This window comes from Nematostella vectensis, chromosome 5 (genome assembly GCF_932526225.1).
Source record: "Nematostella vectensis chromosome 5, jaNemVect1.1, whole genome shotgun sequence".
NCBI lineage: Eukaryota > Metazoa > Cnidaria > Anthozoa > Actiniaria > Edwardsiidae > Nematostella > Nematostella vectensis.
Genome location: NC_064038.1, coordinates 18,015,874 through 18,035,463, shown reverse-complemented (window position 1 = coordinate 18,035,463; position 19,590 = coordinate 18,015,874). Strand labels below are relative to the sequence as shown.

Genomic DNA, 19,590 nt, shown 5'->3' with positions numbered 1-19,590 from the left:
AATTAACACATCATTTAAGGTGGTTGTTACGAGTGGCCTGATTAACACATCATTTAAGGTGGTCGTTACAAGTGGCCTAATTAACATCCTTTAAGGTGGTTGTTACAAGTGGCCTAATAAACATCCTTTAAGTTTGTCATTACAAGTGGCCTGATTAACACATTCTTTAAAATGGTTGTTACAAGTGGCCTAATAAACATCCTTTAAGAACAGAGATCAGCTCTAAACTCGAAAAAAACCTATTAAGTGGAAACATCTTAGGGTCTTAGGGTCCTGGCCCCGAACGCAGTTCTGCTCAAGGTTAAACTAATCAGCTATCGAGCTATGATCGTTACCAGTTTTTGTTTTGTAGGAAGTCGGCTGAACAAGCATTGGTTCCTTGTGAAGAACTCTAAAACACGCATGGATGCTGTGCTGGCAATGTTGGAATGGTCCCCAAAGTCTCTAATCCCCTGTAGCAAACAGACAAGGAATACTTTGAAGGAATTATTGGACGCATTAGAGGTAAAGGTTTATATGAGAAGCACCATTTTTTAATTTTTTGATTAGTCCTCTAAGACAGGTGCAGTAGGGATGATGTGGTCTGTAGGGTCTAACGCTAACAGTGGTGTAAGCAGCCATTATGGTGTTAAGGATAACAGTTGAGTAATAGCAGGGATGATGGTCTGAAGGGTCTAATGATAACAGTGGTGTAAGCAGGCATGATGGTGTGTAGGTCTACTGATAACAGTAATAATTATTTATAACTTAAGGTGACCAATGAGAGTGAGCATATCTATTATTTATAACTTAAGGTGACCAATCAGATTGAGCATATCAATTATTTATAACTTAGGGTGACCAATCAGAGTGAGTATATCAATTATTTATAACTTAAGGTGACCAATCATAGTGAGCATATCAATTATTTATAACTTAAGGTGACCAATCATAGTGAGCATATCAATTATTTATAACTTAAGGTGATCACTGTGAGTAGTTTTTTTTTTACTTTTTACTATCGTGTTAAGTCCCAATTTGTTTTATCTCCCAGCATCCTTATCTATTGCCCATCCTAAGCATCGACGTGATGTTGGACCGTGAGATGGTGATCATCATTCAGCCTTATAGTCCAGCTGGATCTCTGAAAGATATTATTTATGGGGTAAGTCCAGCTGGATCTCTCAAGGATATTATTTATGGGGTAAGTCCAGCTGGATCTCTCAAGGATATTATTTAAGGGGTAAGTCCAGCTGGATCTCTCAAGGATATTATTTATGGGGTAAGTCCAGCTGGATCTCTCAAGGATATTATTTATGGGGTAAGTTCAGCTGGATCTCTCAAGGATATTATTTATGGGGTAAGTTCAGCTGGATCTCTCAAGGATATTATTTATGGGGTAAGTCCAGCTGGATCTCTCAAGGATATTATTTATGGGGTAAGTCCAGCTGGATCTCTCAACGATATTATTTATGGGGTAAGTTCAGCTGGATCTCTCAAGGATATTATTTATGGGGTAAGTTCAGCTGGATCTCTCAAGGATATTATTTATGGGGCAAGTCCAGCTGGATCTCTCAAGGATATTATTTATGGGGTAAATTCAGCTGGATCTCTCAAGGATATTATTTATGGGGTAAGTTCAGCTGGATCTCTCAAGGATATTATTTATGGGGTAAGTTCAGCTGGATCTCTCAAGGATATTATTTATGGGGTAAGTTCAGCTGGATCTCTCAAGGATATTATTTATGGGGTAAGTCCAGCTGGATCTCTCAAGGATATTATTTATGGGGTAAGTTCAGCTGGATCTCTCAAGGATATTATTTATGGGGTAAGTTCAGCTGGATCTCTCAAGGATATTATTTATGGGGTAAGTTCAGCTGGATCTCTCAAGGATATTATTTATGTGGTAAGTTCAGCTGGTTCTCTCAAGGATATTATTTATGGGGTAAGTTCAGCTGGATCTCTCAAGGATATTATTTATGGGGTAAGTCCAGCTGGATCTCTCAAGGATATTATTTATGGGGTAAGTCCAGCTGGATCTCGCAAGGATATTATTTATGGGGTAAGTTCAGCTGGATCTCTCAAGGATATTATTTATGGGGCAAGTCCAGCTGGATCTCTCAAGGATATTATTTATGGGGTAAGTTCAGCTGGGTAGGCATGTGGCCCAATAAAAATAACCGTAAATGTAATGGCCATAAGTAAAATAAGTTAAAAAAACTAAATGTTATTTATGTATTGCTGTTATAAGAAATCCGGTCTAAAAACCCTTCACTTTTAATTGTCAATTCTACAGAAAATACATACTGCTTTTAATAGTTTGTCTTCAGGAGTATTCTGCATTTTCGCTGAAGATCATTTACATCCCCAAAGAGATGGGGTCAGCTTAATGCCCTTGTCTGAGCGAAGACAAGGGAAAACGTGTTCTAGATCCCTACAATACACATCATGATTAATAATGTTATCTTAACAGTCTCGCCCAACATCACCCTGGCTAGAGAAGTATGAGTTCAAGGGCAAAGGGCTAACAGTTCTACAGATCAAGAATTATGGACGGCAGATATTAGAGGTGAGCAAAGTTACGAGAGCCTAGGCACTGAACTGTTAAACAGACCTGCATGAAACACAACGTGGTAAGCAACCAAACTTTTAAACAGACCTGCATGAAACACAACGTGATAAGCAACGAAACTTTTTAACAGACCTGCATGAAACACAACGTGATAAGCAACGAAACTTTTTAACAGACCTGCATGAAACACAACGTGGTAATTTTTACCCTACCAGGTGAGTTTGGTACTTTGGTAGCTGCTGAAAGTTTTAAAGCTTTCCTGATGCAAACATTTACTGAACTGGAATGGATTCGTTGCAGAATCAGAATTTTGCAAAGAAAAACTAAAGCCAAATTTAAAAAAAAAACTTTTAAAAAATATGATAAAAAGCAGCCTAACTTTCTATTTGCATTGATTGTCTATAGCAGCAATTGGAACTTATGTTTGTTGCAGGCCCTTATTTATCTTCAAGAAAGGGGACTTCCTTCCTGTTCTCATGTGCATTCTGGCAATGTGTATCTCATTGATGGGGCGTGCAGGTGAGTCTAGAAAATGGAAGGGTTTTATTTTAGCGCAGATAAACATTGTGCTTCACATGACTGACTTGTTAGTGTAGAATACACCAGTCATACCATCTCCACAGAAAACATTCAAAAGAGTCATTTAGTCTGTAGACGCTGTCACTGAAGATGGCAATCTGACTTGTAGTCTATGAGCTAAGGGCAAAAAATACAGTACCTCGTAGCACACACCCCTCGGACGACACGGTTAAATTGGTATCAAATTTAAGCTAATAGCCTATTTTTTAAAAGAATTCGAACATCTTACGTTACGTATCCCGTGATTTAAGCGGCAATGCAGCCTTAACTATGGGGGGAGGGGTAATTTACTAGCTTAGTTTTAGTAAGATATATTTTGTCCTATATCTATTCAAAAAAATCAATAAAATGGTCTCAAACTAATATTCCATAATGAACATGGTCTTAGCTCAACAAGAGTTTCATTTGTTCTTAACAAGTTGTTTCCATGGCAAAAGACACAAAGAATCTTCTGTGGAACCATTCCATCCCAAGCTATTACAGACATTGTCATAGTGCTCAGAAATTTGAATGAATTTTATTGATTGACGCCATGGCTTGAATTATGACCCTTTACATGTGGATGGACCTATTAGGGTATTATATAGTGGTCTCAACAAAAATAAGCACAACTCTAGAAATAAAATGATAAGTCGAGTGAAATTGATCCAATTTATAATTTCAAAACAAGATGTAAAGACGATGAAATATCTTTTATATATGAAATAGCTGTTGCCATGACAACGATATTGGCTGAAACTAAGGTCGTTGGGTAGCAATTAATAAAGTTATTCATGTTTGGAGATGATTATTGCATTAGAAAAATCTTGAACCTCAGTAATTTGATAATATATGAAGATTTATTATGTCCAATGAAAAAACTGTAAACTAGCTTAGCGCAATAAAATATCGCGGCAACTAAATCATCGCCTCGATCCTGTGTTTTTCGCGGGAAATTCGAGATGTCAGCTCCTGATGATCAAGCAGTCCAGGTTGCAAAGGAAAGATCAAGGTCAAGGTGAGTGCAACGAATCCCATAAGTAATTACTCATTGGATGATCACAAAGTTATACTGAAATCGCTTTAATCATTGTCACATTACTATCAATTATCAAGAGATTTATTGGATTCAAAATTAATTTTTTTTAAGGAAAGGCAATTTTGTCTTTGTGTAGCCACGATTTTCCCATATTAAGTTATTAAAATGGCGGCGAGTTTATGAGAAAAGCGTTGTCAAGCAGCCACACAAAAACGCGTTCTCGAATATTATTTATGCCTTCCTCTCTCCTGCTTGCTTGACACATGAGCAATAGAAACGATTTGGCGAGCTTGTTTGCAAGGGCAATAGAACACAGACTGGGATTTAAAATGGCTACGTGCCGCAGGGCCACGATAGCCGGTTTATTGAATATAAACGGTACACTTTTACAAGTACCTTTAACATGTTGCCCAGCGAAGGTGAGTGCACCCTATCGCTCACTAGATTGCTCAAACGTGACTCGGGTGGGGATGGCTGGGGCGTTTGGCCTCCATGAGACTCGGGTGGGGATGGCTGGGGCGTTTTGCTTCCATGAGACTCGGGTGGGGATGGGTGGGGCGTTTTGCCTCCATGAGACTCGGGTGGGGATGGCTGGGGCGTTTTGCCTCCATGAGACTCGGGTGGGGATGGCTGGGGCGTTCTGCTTCCATGAGACTGTTCGGATTGTGGCGCGTGCTCCTCGCAATTCACCTCATAGGGGGGGTATTCCTAATGACGAATGCCAATCCCCAAACGGAACACGCTTGGGCACGCTCTAGTGAGTGCTATTCATAATTCTTAAAATATTTTTTTTCTAAATGATAACTAACATCAGAGACTTAGTACTACAATAAATCTATAAGCACATATAGAATTTGTTCAAGTCAAGAGAAATCATAAAAACCAATTTGGTGGAAATAGTGTATTTATTCTCTCCATATGAAAGTCGTTTGAAAAAGAAAGCGACAAGAGAAAAAAAAGAACCTTACTGATCGAAAGTCTCTCAACTTTTAGAGAAATATGGAGTGAATTTTAAAAAAATCAATCATGAATGCTACCACCAGACCACCTATTCGACAAATTTCCAATCTTCGTAAATTTGTATGACTCTACTTATCAGTTCTCGTAAAATACAAAAAGTTCTAGAACGTGTCTGTATTTGAAAATATGCGTTTGTTATACATTGGATAGCTCCCTAAAACAAGCATTTTTCAACCAAAAGTTGGTTTGTGATGTTTGTGATCGTGGTAATTATTTGTTAATGGCTAGATCCTAAGGGGAAAAATGCAAAAGCATTTTTTTTGCGTACGCGAGCACAACTTTTAAAATTGATATTGTTATTATGGGTTAAAAGTTTTGAGGGTTGCAAGAGCGAGCTTGGGTTGATTTAGAAAACCCGAAGCTTACTACTTTGTGAATTAATGCGATCACAATAAACACCCCCTGGAAGATTCGTACAATGAATCAACGGTTTGAGTTAGTTACCTAAGTTTAAGCATATAAAAGACACATTTCGGCTAATTCAAAATTCAAATAAAACGATTGACAACTCGATTTGATTAAGTTAGTCAAGTACAAAACATTGCTTGAGTAAGTTACTTACGTATGGTTTTAGCAGCTCCAACTATTTTAATAATATTGAGCTCATCCAAACTTGTTAGACTTGTTTCCACTGGCAGTAGCGGTTGTCACGCTTTGTTTTGCGGTTCTGATTGATTCTACGCAGTTTTTAAGTGTCTCTGATCACTTTCCTTACAAGCTAGGTGAGGATCATCTTGATCATGTTACGTCCCATCGACGCCTTGGAGTTACACCTTGGAGTTACTTGCAACAACCATCTGCAGTGGTCTGAGCGTTGTAACATTGCCAAAAAAGCCAACAGAACTTTGGGTATTGTTCGTCGCATGCTCAAGCCCTGCGATGCCACAGTGAAGTTGAAAGCTGATGAAGCCCTTGTTAGACCACCACTAGAGTATGCCTCAGCTGCATGGAACCCGTACTACGACAACGCCATCAACAGGCTAGAACAAGTACAAAAGAATGCAGCTCGCTTTATCACAGAGGACTATCGCCGTTCTACCAGCTATACTGATAGAGTTAATTCATTAGGATGGAGTAACCTTGAACAGAGGCGTCTGCTAGCACAGGCATCATCATTTTACAAATTTCATAATGGCCTAGTTGGCACGGAAATTCCACCATAGATTTCATTTTAAACAGGTCCAGACTTATGTGCTAAGTTATTCGTATTAATTTTTACCAAGAGCTATCAGAGTTTTTTTTTTTTTTTTTTTTGCCATCTGAAGCAGTGTATGCCACCTCATTGCCTGCTTTCAGAGCCGCTGCCGCACAGGCCATACCTCACTTAGAGGTACCCTTACATTACATCCCCTTACATATCAAGAGGCTGTAAAGACCGTTGACCTCTGGCTCATATTCATTCATTCATTCATTCATTCATTCATTCATTCATTCATTCATTCATTCATTCATTCATTTATTTATTTATTTATTTATTTATTTATTTTAATATTACCTAGCAAGTTGCTGACTGATTTATTTGTGTGTGTTTACCTTACATATTGCTGAGTATTGTTGATTTTATGCATATATTTGTATTTGAAGTATTTTAATTTTAATGTCCTTCTAGCATTAGCTTCATCAGCTATTTAGTAATAAAACTAAGAACTAAGAATTATATGTCCGAAAGAAAACAAGGCGCGTTTTTGTCATGACACATTGCCCACATGGTCCGAGAGTATAGACGATCAAATCACAAGCCAAATATCCTCTTTTCCATTGAATTCAAGTAGAAAAAGCCCGAATACCTTGCTATCTACCGGCAAAGTGAAGTTTTAAACCAGAACGGCAATGAATAAGTGAAAACTTTTCGTAAGAAAAACGTTCCTTTCTGTAGTGCCATGCTATCACACATTTCATGTTCGCTCTTACATAAAAGAACATTTTCCCTTCTTCGTGGTTCAATGTTTATCCATTTGAGGGACCAAACCATATTTCCTTGGCATCCTCTTGAATGCTTGACAAAACACACCATAAAATTTAGAACTGTCGACCACGCGGTCAGAAGTCAGGCGAGAAATAATTGCTTGCGTCATTGTAGTGAGCTCTTATTGGCCGGGAACTATTAGTTAGTAGTCACTGAATGGTTTCCTTATCTTTAAGAGATGCTTTACCAAGTATTTAAATGTGGCATTTTAGCAATTAATGACGGTTACTCCATACTATTAAAAAGATGCATTCATTATTTGTGGATGATTTTAATTTTAAAAAAGCATTGTGTGGAAATACGAACTGGATTTCACTGAATGTTCATTCGAACAAAATGTTCACGAACATCAGCGAAACTGTCAGATGCAACTGTAAAGGTAAACAAAGTTGGAAATTATATTGAAGAAAAAAATAAAGTAAGCTTACATAATAAAACTCACTGTCTGAACATAAATATTAAAACTCATCGATGCAGAAAAGCGGCAACAAATTGCTATTACAGTGTAGAAAAAAGAACAACCTTGTTGTTGATTTTCTCGAGTGAGTCGTCGGTCCGGAAATTTTTTTGTAACGACCGCAGTCGTTACAGCACGATCCGGACCGCTCAACAGCCAATCATCGTGCGTCATTCTACCGGAAGTGGTTGTTGGCATATAATAAAGTATCATAGAAGTTACAAAAGCTACACACGCCCTGAAACACTGACCAAAATTGAGACCGGTTATGACGCTTCAGAAGAAGACAGTGGATATGGCTATTACGACAGAGCATTCGACAAAGTCAAGAAGTACGTGGGGCGAGAAGTCATCGACAACGCTAAAGTTTCTGATATGTCACAGCTTCTGTCCATGTTTGTTAGTCATACGAAAGAGGAGGGTGGCGATGTAAATGCATACATATCATCTTAGCTGTAACAAAGATTGTAGCCAGCTTTTGGTAGTCAATTAGAATATCACAGACCCTCGAACCCGAGCAAGCCTGAACTCGTCTTTAGTGCACACATCGCCAAGGGTGAGATCGTTGAGTCTCTAGTCAGAAATGATGCGCCAGGAGTTGAAAAGGCAGAGAAGCAAGTCGACGATGAATATATGTCAAGCAATGTGTACCACGCAGCAAAAGAAATCAGATCCCTTCTTCTGAAAGTTAAGCCTGTGATATCGTGGCCGCCAAGTGCTGAAGACCTAGAATGTGATAATATGGTCCCTGACCTATTATACAACCTGCTTGCCTGGATTTTAACCTCTGATGTAGAGTATTCAAACGAAAGAGTGGCAGGCGTCCCAAGCCATGTTCACCGATGGATCACTTCATTGGGTCAAGACCTCATTCATTGTGTTACGAGAGGCCGCGTCAAGACGCCGAAGCATGTATTGCTCCCAATGACCATCAAGAGCCTTACCGGAAATGTAGAAGTTGTCACCCTTTTAAACAGGTTCGGTCATGGCCTCTCTTATTCTCAAATCGAAGAGCTTGAGACATCCATTGCGGAGCAACACATTCTGAATCACCAAAATGGTATCCTTCCCAGCGGATGTCATCTCGCAGTCCCTGCCGTGTTCTGTTGGGACAACAATGCTCTCCAAGAAGAAACATTGTCAGGTTAGTATATAGATATGTGTATATACTATTAGCAGCGCCCTCAGAGGCTATCGTTAATTTTAATATAAGTATACAAAGCAGCTTTGATAATCCGTTTCTGACACAGGTAAAGGAACAACACATTGTGCAAATGGAATTGTGGTGCAGAGAAAACACCTTACATGTGCGCTTCCATCGAGAATTGACATCCAGGCTCCCTCAAGAAGACGTTCCTTGACGCATATAGCCAACGATGTAGAGACCTATCACTCTGGACGCCGTCAAGGTCCAACTGCATTTCACTTTTAAGAAAGCAAAATCACCCAGTTTTGCACTGAAATAATTGCCAAAGCGCGTTTGATTGACTTCGCTTGGATTCTGTGCCGACAACCCTACCATCGTTCCTTGTTTGATGTATCCGACGACGCACAGGTCATACCAGCTTGGACAGGCTTTAACATTGAGATGCATGAAAGTCTACGAGAGAGCTTCGTAGGGTACTGCCCTGTTCTCGAAGCCTCCCCAACAGAGTTGCCAACAGTTTTCACGATACTGCAAAAGTCAATCCGAATGGCTGTTGAGCTAGGGCAGCAGGGTGTCATTGTCGTGTTTGACAAGCTATTTATGCCAAGGCTCTTGAAATAATATTACAAGCTCCATTACAGTTTCAACGTGTTGTTATCAGAATGGGAGCATACCATACAGCATGTTCATTTCTTTCTGCTATTGGCAAGAGGTTTGCCGGCACAGGACTGCAAGATATCCTTATAGAAAGCGGAATCGTTGCGACTGGTTCAGTTCCAGGTGTCCTGCAGGGCCGGCACTACAATCGTGCAGTTCAAACTCACAAGGTATGTCATTAAACAGTACATTGTGTGTAAATAAAGCAATACTATGGAAATAACTTACATCTTAACCCAAATGCTAGCCCTTCCTGACACCCATCCCGAGGCACACGTCATGCTGTCACAGGGAGACTTTGGAGTACAACGTAATGCTACACACGGGTTTACACAAGTTTCTGTTGACCAGACCATCGAACAGACCCTTAACCGCAATACAAAAACAAAGGGTGGGATTGTGGGGTTTATCCTGAAGAAGGGAGCTGTGCAAAGATGGGTACTAATGGCGCACATGAGAGCCCAATTCGTCGATCGATGCAGGGAGATGGCCGGATGCCATGAAAAAAGCAGGAATCACAAAGAACATGGGGCTAAACGAATGATGAAATACGAAGAGGACGTGCGGAATACCATGGAAGTCATCCGTCATTGGAGGAATCCGTTTGAGCCATCGGATGAGCTTGTGAGCCTCAGCACAGGATCCGTAGCCAGCACAGAGCTTACAAAAGACCTCCTCGAGGCAAAGAAAAAAAGGCGAGAAGCTTTGGCTCTATTCAATGCAAATAGACTGTCAAAAAGTGACACAGGATAGTCCGGAACACTCCCCAAAATGAAATTGGGAAGATTTGGTGAAGCCAAAAGAAAGATTTCAGTAGGAGGCAAGAGCTTCGCGATACAAACGGACAGAAATCTTTTTGCCAGATAACTTGTTATTGGTCAGAGTCGCCAAATTGACCTGAGAAAACTCCTCACTCATGAGCTCGGGCCAGTGCCCTGGTCCTTAGCGTCATTTGATGGATCCCTCGCTAAGACTTATAAGTCTGCCCCAGCATCTTTACTGAAGAAAAAAGTAGAAGTAACGCATCGCCCCCCGGAAGCATCAGGTTTCATTATAGATGACATGGCAATGATAAGAAGTCTGGCGCCGGATCGTTTTGCTGATCTTGCAGAGCTTGTCTTAGCTACGATATTGAAACAGCCGGGAGAGGCAACTAGAATCGACTTTGTTGCTGACCAGTACCCGGAATTGTCAATCAAGAATGCTGAGCAAGAGCGACGTGGCAAGGTTGGATTCGTGGTCCAGATAGATAGCCCACAAGGAAAACCGGCTAGAGTTCCTCACAAATGAATGGGCCACGAACCAGAGATATGTGAGCAAATTAAAAGGGCACTCTTTGTACGTTGCCTACCGAGAGACATGCAGAAAGACTTTTGTCGTTCAAGGAGAAATATCTTTTTGTGAGGTCCGGGAATTATCCAGCAACCAGGAGGAGGCAGATACACGAATGTATCATCACATGAATGCAGAATTGGCGATCACGTGCCAATGCAAAAAGAAGATGTCAGGAAGGTAGAGAAGTTTGTTTGCGTCCTTTATGGGGATGCCACCTGTACTAGTGTCAATGAAACAAGGTACAAACTTTTCTGTAAAAATCGAAAGCTTTAGTCCCATCAGCTGCCCCCAACAAGCTCTGCTCTCCGTATGCATACAAGACGTGCAAACTACCAGGCCTACATTTGGAAGAATGCACTGAAAGCGAGGATCAAGGGTCAAAATCGAGAGGGCCAAGGCTGGAAGTGCAGTGATGATGGCCTCCAATCGCTCCTGCCCCATAAGCGGTATTGTAGCTATTGTGCTGTGGATGCAAAGGCAATTGCAGTGCTCGAAGATGCTCTTGCGTCAGAAATAACCTGAACTGAACAGATGGCTGCTCCTGTACAGAATGTGAGAACTGTGGTTAGATTCAGTAAAATACTGACGACTGACATAGTGATAGGATGACGTTTAAGGAAGTAAATCATCATCAGATATCATCAGATATTAAGATGTCCCCTCATAATATATATATATATATATTGTATCTAATATGATCACATTCAGACAAATGCATTCCTTAAATATTATCAAATATATATATATATTATCAAATTCCTGAGGTTCAAGAAGCAATAATCATCTCCAAACATGAATAACTTTATTAATTACTACCCAACGACCTTAGTTTCAACCAATATCGTTGTCATGGCAACAGCTATTCCATATATAAAAGATATTTCATCGTCTTTACATCTTGTGTTTCGAAATGTATAAATTGGACCAATTTCATTCGACTTATCATTTTATTTCTAGAGTTGTGCTTATTTTTGTGGGACCACTATATAATACCCTAATAGGTACATCTTATTCCAGTGATGGATATTAACACATGCTACAGTTTAATGAAAAAATAAACCACGCCCCCTTGAAACTTACAGTTTTATGGGTGGTATAAATTATTTCCTTTAATCAGCATTAAAACCAATGCTATTTATTGTACAACTTTCAAACTCCACATAATTGTAGTACTCTTAACAAAACTTTATTAGAGATATGAACCCACGCCCAAATGTGAGTGCTTACAGTTATACTAGAGATGAGAGGCAAATTGCTTATGTAGAGTGCCTTTTCAATACAAGCTGAGAGCTAAGATTCGATATACTAATTTATAATGGTACATTGCCCCTATTGGACTAACAGTTATACTAGAGATTACATGAAGGATGTATATCGTTTACAGAGTGCCTTTCAATACGAACTGCGAGCTACAAATCCACATACTTAATTATATTGGTATATTGCAGGATATAGTCGAGCGTATAACCACGCACATATCGCACAGGGGTGAGTTTTGTGACCGTAACATGAAAAGTATTGGTTTTATTCTAGTTTTCAGGGAAATTAATTCTACCTCTATAAAACTGTAAGTATACATTTTTGAGGGTGGGTCCATATCCAGAATTTCTTAGTGTGAGTTTCTCTTTCACTGTGCCAAATTTCATAAATGTTCCATAAATTTGAACGATCCGCCACTTTTTATGCACCATTTTCTTGCACTATCAGAATAGTGGCGCGAGACGCAAAAACATGACAAAAACGCGCATTTTCTAGAATAGCGCGCGCTATGGATAAAAATAATTCACACATCTCTACGTGGGTGTTTCTACTACAAAAAAAGTCATCACTATTAAGACCCCGCGGGTAGATAGACTTAAGCCGATAAGCCCACTGACCTTCCATTTCCCTAAGCTGAGCCTCAGAGTTACACTTATCTATAAGTTGTACCATAACATTATTAAGACCTAAATGATTGTCGCAATGAAAATGTTGACAAATAAGGTCATCCTTAACTCTTTCACTAACCGGTAAACTAGGGTGCTTATTTAACCTGCTTTTATGACTATTAAAACGCTTCCTAAAACTATTGATAGTAGACCCTACGTATTGCTTGCTACACATAGAGCAAGTAATAAGATAAACAACAAAATCTGAGTTACAGTCCAACATAAAATTAATGACATATTTCTTATTAGTAACCGTTCTGCGAAACTCCCGCCCTGTCTTAAGAAAGTTACACACCCTACACCTTTTACCGCAACACTTACCACAACCTATAGCCTGAGTACTACCCTCTTTAAGAGAGAAGTGCACCAACATATCCTTTAAACTCCTAGGTTTCCTATAAGCCACCATAGGTACCTTACCAATAGCACCCCTACATCTACTAGAAAATTCTAGAACTGGCTGTAAATTACGAAGAATACCAGGTAAATTAGGTAGAGCTGGGTGAAAGTGACTACAAAAGGTACACGATCATTCCTACCTTTACGCCTGTCTTTTAATGTGTCGTCCCTAGGAATACCTCTAACCCGGTCAACTTCCCTCCCAAAAATCTTATGTCATAACCCCTATCAACTAAATAACCTTGTAACTCTAATACCCTCTTTTCAAAAGAAGGGTCTTCCGAACATATCCTACGAATACGTAGTGCCTGCCCAAAAGGAACGCCTTTCTTACAAGCAGACGGATGACAGGACGTATGAAAAAGATATTGATGCTTATCAGTAGGCTTACTATACAGATCTGTAGAGATAATCCCATCCCTAAGAGTAAGTGAAACATCCAAAAAATTTACCTGAGTAGTAGACCACTCAAATATAAATTTTATAGTTCTATGTATAGAGTTCATGTGAGCCATAAACTCTCTCAGAGTGTCCTCACCTTCAGTCCAGATCATGAAATTGTCATCGATATACCTACGCCATAAATAAGGCTTAACTGGAGAAGAGTCTATGATTTCCTTTTCCACTTTAGCCATAAAAAGATTAGCATATGATGGTGCCATTCTAGTACCTATAGCCGTACCTAATACCTGGAAATAATGCTTCTTATTAAATAATAAGTTATTATTCTCCAGGACAATGCGAGCTAAGTCCACAAGGTCCTCAGTAGGAATATAATTACCTGTAAACTTACCACGTTTGTCCAAAGCGGCTTCAAGAGCCTTCAACCCCTCATCATGGGGTATGTGGGGGTAAAGCCCAACCACATCTGCTGTGACTAAGATAGCCCCCTGAGGTAAAGTTCCCATATCCCTCACTATATTAAGAAAATGTTTAGTATCCTTAATATGGGATGGTATAGATGGCACCGAATCCTTAATATGATAATCTACAAACTCAGATATCTTTTCAGTGCTAGTATTACACCCCGATATGACTGGCCTACCTGGGTTACCCTTCTTATGTATTTTAGGAAGGAGATAAAATCGACCTGCCCTAGGCTTACTATTGATGATAAGATAATCTAGAGTCTTATCATCTATAAATCCATCAGAAGACAACTTACGTACCCTTCTATTTACTAGCTCCGTAATATACTGCGTGAGATCCTTGGTTTCCTACCTCCTTGTCACTGAGCTGTCTTAGTGCTTAGTCCATGACCACTACCCCAGACCCCTTATCCGCCTCCTTTATAACTATATCCTTAGCATACCTTAAATCCTTAAGAGCTCGGCGTTCATCCTGTGTCAAATTTCTATAAATTTTACCTTGTTTGGTTGAAGATAAGATCTTTTCCTCCAAGGCTTTAGCGTACGCCTCTATAGCAATTTCGCGACCTTTTTCCGGACACCAAGATGACTTTTTTCTAAAACCTGGCGTTTCCGAAAAGTCTGCATCTACGGCATCCGGATCATAAAAAAAATCCCTTAACCTTATACGCCTAACGAAATAATTAATATCCTTACGTAAAGCAAAAACATCCAACTCATTAGGAGTAGGACAAAATTTAAGACCCTTAGAAAGAAGAGCAACCTCCCCACGGCTAAGTTCCCGGCTAGATAAATTACCAACTACATTAAGACCCATAGTAGACTCCCCCACTGTACTAGAAACCGCATTAGTATTAATAGTTTCAGATAATGTTCTAATAATATTGTCCATATTGTGAGCCTCGTGCTCTCCTCCTCCATCAACCGTGTAGTCTTGCTCCTCAAAATCCACTAAAAGGGCGCACGGTTTTTGAGCATGGAAACGAGGCTTAATATGAAAATGTCCTTTGAATGGCGGCCATGTGACCTTCGTTCCGCGAAGTTGTTTACAGCTTTTTTTCTCCGGGTTCACGCCTTTTTCGCATGTGTTTTGTCCAAATTTCTTTACAACTCAATAGAACTATTTACAGTTAACAGATGTAGGTGGTAGTTTTCAAATTATTTATCGGAATGGAGTAACTTTACCGTCGTTTTATTCCAAACGTCGAGGAACGCTTCACTGTATTTTGGGATTTAATGACATATATAAGTGGGTAGAAATAGTTTTTCTCAGCAATCAAGTATATAAATCTATTGCAAGCATGTATCCCATGCTGGTTGAGACGTTCTACTCCCATCAGATGCATCACCATGGCATGGTATCCCAGGCCAAATGAATTAGAGTGCCCTCTTTTGAATGTTGTGATAGTGTTGACCAGTTAGTTTTTAATTTTTGCAAAATGAGAGCTGTTTCAGTCTATTATATGGCCCCATTGCTAGACAATTTGAATTGAATTTGCTGGGGAAGGTGCAATTTTGTTTCTTATCTCCTTCTTAGTGCATTAGGTCTGAGTTTTTTTGGTCATCGCGCGGGAGCCCTGTGGTTTCGCCTGCCCTGCCTGCCCGCTAGCAAGCTATGTAACCACGCTTCGCTGACACTGTTGCCTTCACTCGAGAAAAACACAAACTTCCAAACATCTAAGGAGTGGATCAAAGAATCTACCATTTTACCTGAGACTGCTGTCGAGCTTCGCCTCCAACAAACTGGCTATCACACGGCGGAAGATCGATTACACGACGAAACCGTTTGACACTTGTGTTGCGATTAAAGATAGAAAGTCTTCGAAAGAAAACCGAAAGCCTAAAATGAAACCATGTCTAAAGACGAGGAAATCGAAGACAATAAGTCAGCAAAAGTATGATTATTAATGTTGGTTTCTCACCGACTTGAAACGAATGAAACGGTGCGTTTTCAAATCGTGTTAAGTAAAGTGCTAAAGTAAAAATAATTCTATCGCTTCTCTGATTTAAGATTCCTTCATGTTCAGTTTAGATTTTTCAAAATTTAAACTGTAGTCTTTCTTTACCGTAACTCTTTTTTTTTACTTATATTCATGGTGTACTGAAAATAAATCTATAAATTGAGAACTGTTCAAACGAAAACATTTCCGCATCTGCTATTTCCGTCCAAATTAATTTCTCGTGCCAATCTTATTCTATAGGTTTCCGAGCTTATTACTCGGGCTACCTGTGGTAGCACGAGTCTAGGTTTACCTTTCCTATAAGTCTATCTACCTATGTTGGCCACCTGTGGCGGTTTTAGCCGCGCGCCCCTGGATCGACCCGTTTGAAATGCATTGTGGGGCGATTTTCCCATGTGAGTTTGTAGAACGGAAAAAGTAGACTTTTTGTGAGTTGGATTATTAAATAAATAAATGAAATAACACAAGGAATCGCGGGTGTTACATATTGGCGACCACGAACAGGACTTAGGTGAGTGAAAAGCATTATGGCAGAAGAATTAGAAATCACGATAAGACTTAAACTGTGCTCTTTGAGCGAAGAAAAATTAACTGAACTGTGTAACGAATTGACTATCCAAAAACCTGAAAAGAAAGGAAAATTAGCCGTAATGCAGGCAATTACCAATTACCTGCAGAAAGAAGAATTGGAAGTTGATAAATTACAGGCTATTTTGGAAGCAGTGAAATTTAAGAATCAGAACTCGGAGATCAAAAAAGAACCAGTTGAAAAAACAATTGAGAAAACAAATGTTGAATAAAAGCCTCAGTTTTCTATGCGAAGAGAGTTTAAGATTGCCCGTCAGATTGGCTCAATAAATCAGAAAGATCGCCTCAGCTTTTCAAGTCTAGTACATCAAATTGAAGCAGGCAAAAGTAATGGGTATAATGAGAAAGAAATTATGGGGGCTGTCATAAAAGCAGTTAACCCTGGTCCTAGGTTGAGAAGTTATCTGGAGGGCGAGCAGGGTTTGAATTTAGTCCAAACAAGAAGAATTTTGAGGGCTCATTACCAGCAGAAAAGTGCCACCGAGCTGTATTCACAGATGACAACAGCCGTCCAAGCCTCTAGTGAGTCCCCTCAAGATTTTCTTGTCATTCTGCTTGATCTGAGACAGAAAGTATTATTGGCATCCCAAGAAATAGAATCTGGTTTAAAATATGATCCTGCTCTGGTGCAAAGTACGTATATGCACAGTTTGCTCACAGGACTAATTAGTGATGGGGTCAAAACAGAAATGAGGGTGTATCTAAGAGACACAGCACTATCTGATGAGGAAGTTTTTGAGAAACTAGCTCCTGTGTCAGCAATGAGACAGAGAGGAACCATAAGTTGGGTCCTAGGTAAAAAACAAAGAGCAGCCAGATATCAGGGTCTGGTAAGGGGGGTCCCAACGATGAAGGGGATCTCGTGAAATAACTCCAGGAATTAAGAGTCGAGATTGCTGCAGTCAAAGAAACAGTCCAAAACGGATCTGGACCCATGCACAATGGAAACTTCAATGAAGAAAGGGAAGGAGGTTTAAATGACAAGGCAGTTGAGGGTCGCCTCGTTAAAGAGCTACAGTAGTTGAGGGGAGAAATTGCAGCAGTTAAAGAGAGGATGCACCAGACCACAGGCAAACCCAGGGGTGAGACCAAGCCTGATAGACCAGCCAGACCTCGTTACCAGCGATGTCAGCAAGAAAATCTGGAGCACTGCATCCACTGTTTCAAGTGTGGGAGCTCAGACCATGCAAGGGGCTGTAGGAGGAGCCAAAAGCCATCAGTAGCCGGAAACCAGGGAAACGGGCAACGGTCACAACCCCCGGACAGGGTGTGAATGACCACCAGTCCAATCATTGTATGCATTGTGGAAAGGCAGAGGGGGGAGACCTAAAGTTCAGTTATTGTTCTGATTGCAAAGTAAGCAAATATTGTTCAAAAGAGTGTCAGTAGGCCAATTGGAAAGATCATAGAGAACTTTGTAATGCAATTTGTCAATTAAGAGAAAGAGCAAATAGCATTCCCCTCCCCCCCTGATCCACTAGCAGTATATAGTTGTAGCCTATCTCCTAAAGAACAAATAAAACCTTATGCCTTATGGGTCACAGGGGCCCAATTAAGCGTGATTTCTAAGAAATGGTTAGACGCCTATCTCCCAGGAGAACAAGTTAGGAGGGTCAAGGAACTGTTAGGGGAGGAGCAGGAACTGTCTCTGGAAGCAGTACATGGAACCACAATACCCTATGTTGGCTGGGTGCAAGTTCAATTTTGCTGAACTGGGGCTGGGAAGGAAGTAGAGGATCTTGAAATTCCATTACTAGTGGGTGAAAATGACCAGGAACTGCCAATCATTGGTTTTAATGTTATTGAAGAACTGATTCGGATCAATGACAATGTTGACTGTGTGGGGCTGATACGGGGCGCATTTCAAGGTGTAAACAAAGCCAAAGTAGGGACTCTGGTAAACCTTCTTAGGGATAGTAACCCAGAACAGGAGCTTGATGAGGTGAAAGCAGCAAAGCGTGACATAATTATTCCCAAGGGGAGTAGGGTGAGCATTAAGTGTCCGCTCCATCTAGGCCCAGTTACAACCGAGTTTCCCGTAGTTTTTGAGCCTATCGAAGAAGGGTTGGATGGGTTGGTAATAACCGAGTCACTAACTAAGATCCCCGTAGGGGGCTCCAGCCATCTTATTGTCCAGGTTGAGAATACAAGTGATCGTAACGTCACAATTAAAGGGAAAACATCACTCGGCAAGGTGTCTGGTTAAGTCTGTTTGTCGTGTTCCCATCGGAGAAACCAGTGGAAGAGACCCCCGGGAACGTACAGATGCTTATTGTAAGCGGTACCCAGTTAGAGAACAGGAATCCCAGGCCAACCCAAGTTCTCTCCTCAAGCCACCCGGTTCAGCTGAGACACATGACCCCCCGCCGCAAGGCAAAACCAAGAGGCCACCGGATGTGAGTAGCAACACAGAAAGAGTTGACAAAGCTACAGTTAAGGACAAGGAATAGTTACCCCAAGTTGACCTGAGCCACTAAGAACAAGAGCATAGAGGCGGTACACAGACTGCTAAGAGAGGAAGAAGATGCCTTCGCACGGAACGAGGACGATGTCGGCTGCATCGACAACCTCCAGCTGGACATTCAGCTTACGTGTAACAAGCCGGTTCAGAAGAACTATGTTTCCTTTCCCAAGCCTCTATATGCCGAGGTGAAGGAGTACATAGAAGACCTTATTAGGCGCGTTTGGATAACAAGATCCAAGTCAGCATATTCATCTCCGATGGTGTGCGTCCGGAAACGAGACGGAAGCCTGAGGCTGTGTATCGACTACCGACAGCTGAACAGCAAGACGCTCCCTGACCGACAACCCTTCCCAAAGATTCAGGATATCTTGGATAGCCTTGGAGGAAACTCTTGGTTTACAGTCCTAGACCAAGGCAAGGCTTACCACCAGGGGTTCATGAGTAAAGAGAGTGCACATCTGAGAGCATTTATAACTCCATGGGGGCTTTTCCAATGGAACAGGATCCCGTTCGGCTTGTCAAACGCCCCAGCGGCTTTCCAAAGGTGTATGGAAAAATGCTTACAAGACATCCGTGATAAGATCTGCATTCCATACCTGGACGATGTATTGGTATATAGTAAGACGTTTACCGAGCATTTGGCTGATATAA

The 19,590-nt window shown here is 40.6% G+C and overlaps 2 protein-coding genes across 3 annotated transcripts in view; both read left to right on the top strand.

The window, feature by feature from the left end:
- LOC116617923 (slowpoke-binding protein) overlaps positions 1-19,590 on the top strand; it is a 55,950-nt gene that overhangs the window by 12,301 nt on the left and 24,059 nt on the right. For both annotated transcript variants that reach the window (XM_032381138.2, XM_032381137.2), the window contains exons 5-8: positions 353-504; positions 1,034-1,144; positions 2,453-2,548; positions 2,985-3,070. In XM_032381138.2, coding sequence (XP_032237029.1) covers positions 353-504; positions 1,034-1,144; positions 2,453-2,548; positions 2,985-3,070 — 445 coding nt within the window. The remainder of the gene's footprint in view (positions 1-352; positions 505-1,033; positions 1,145-2,452; positions 2,549-2,984; positions 3,071-19,590) is intronic.
- On the top strand, positions 9,023-10,892 carry LOC125563185. The gene is made up of 2 exons (XM_048728180.1): positions 9,023-9,565; positions 9,643-10,892. The coding sequence occupies exons 1-2, from the start codon at positions 9,421-9,423 to the stop codon at positions 10,146-10,148; spliced, it is 651 nt and encodes a 216-aa protein (XP_048584137.1). The 5' UTR covers positions 9,023-9,420; the 3' UTR covers positions 10,149-10,892.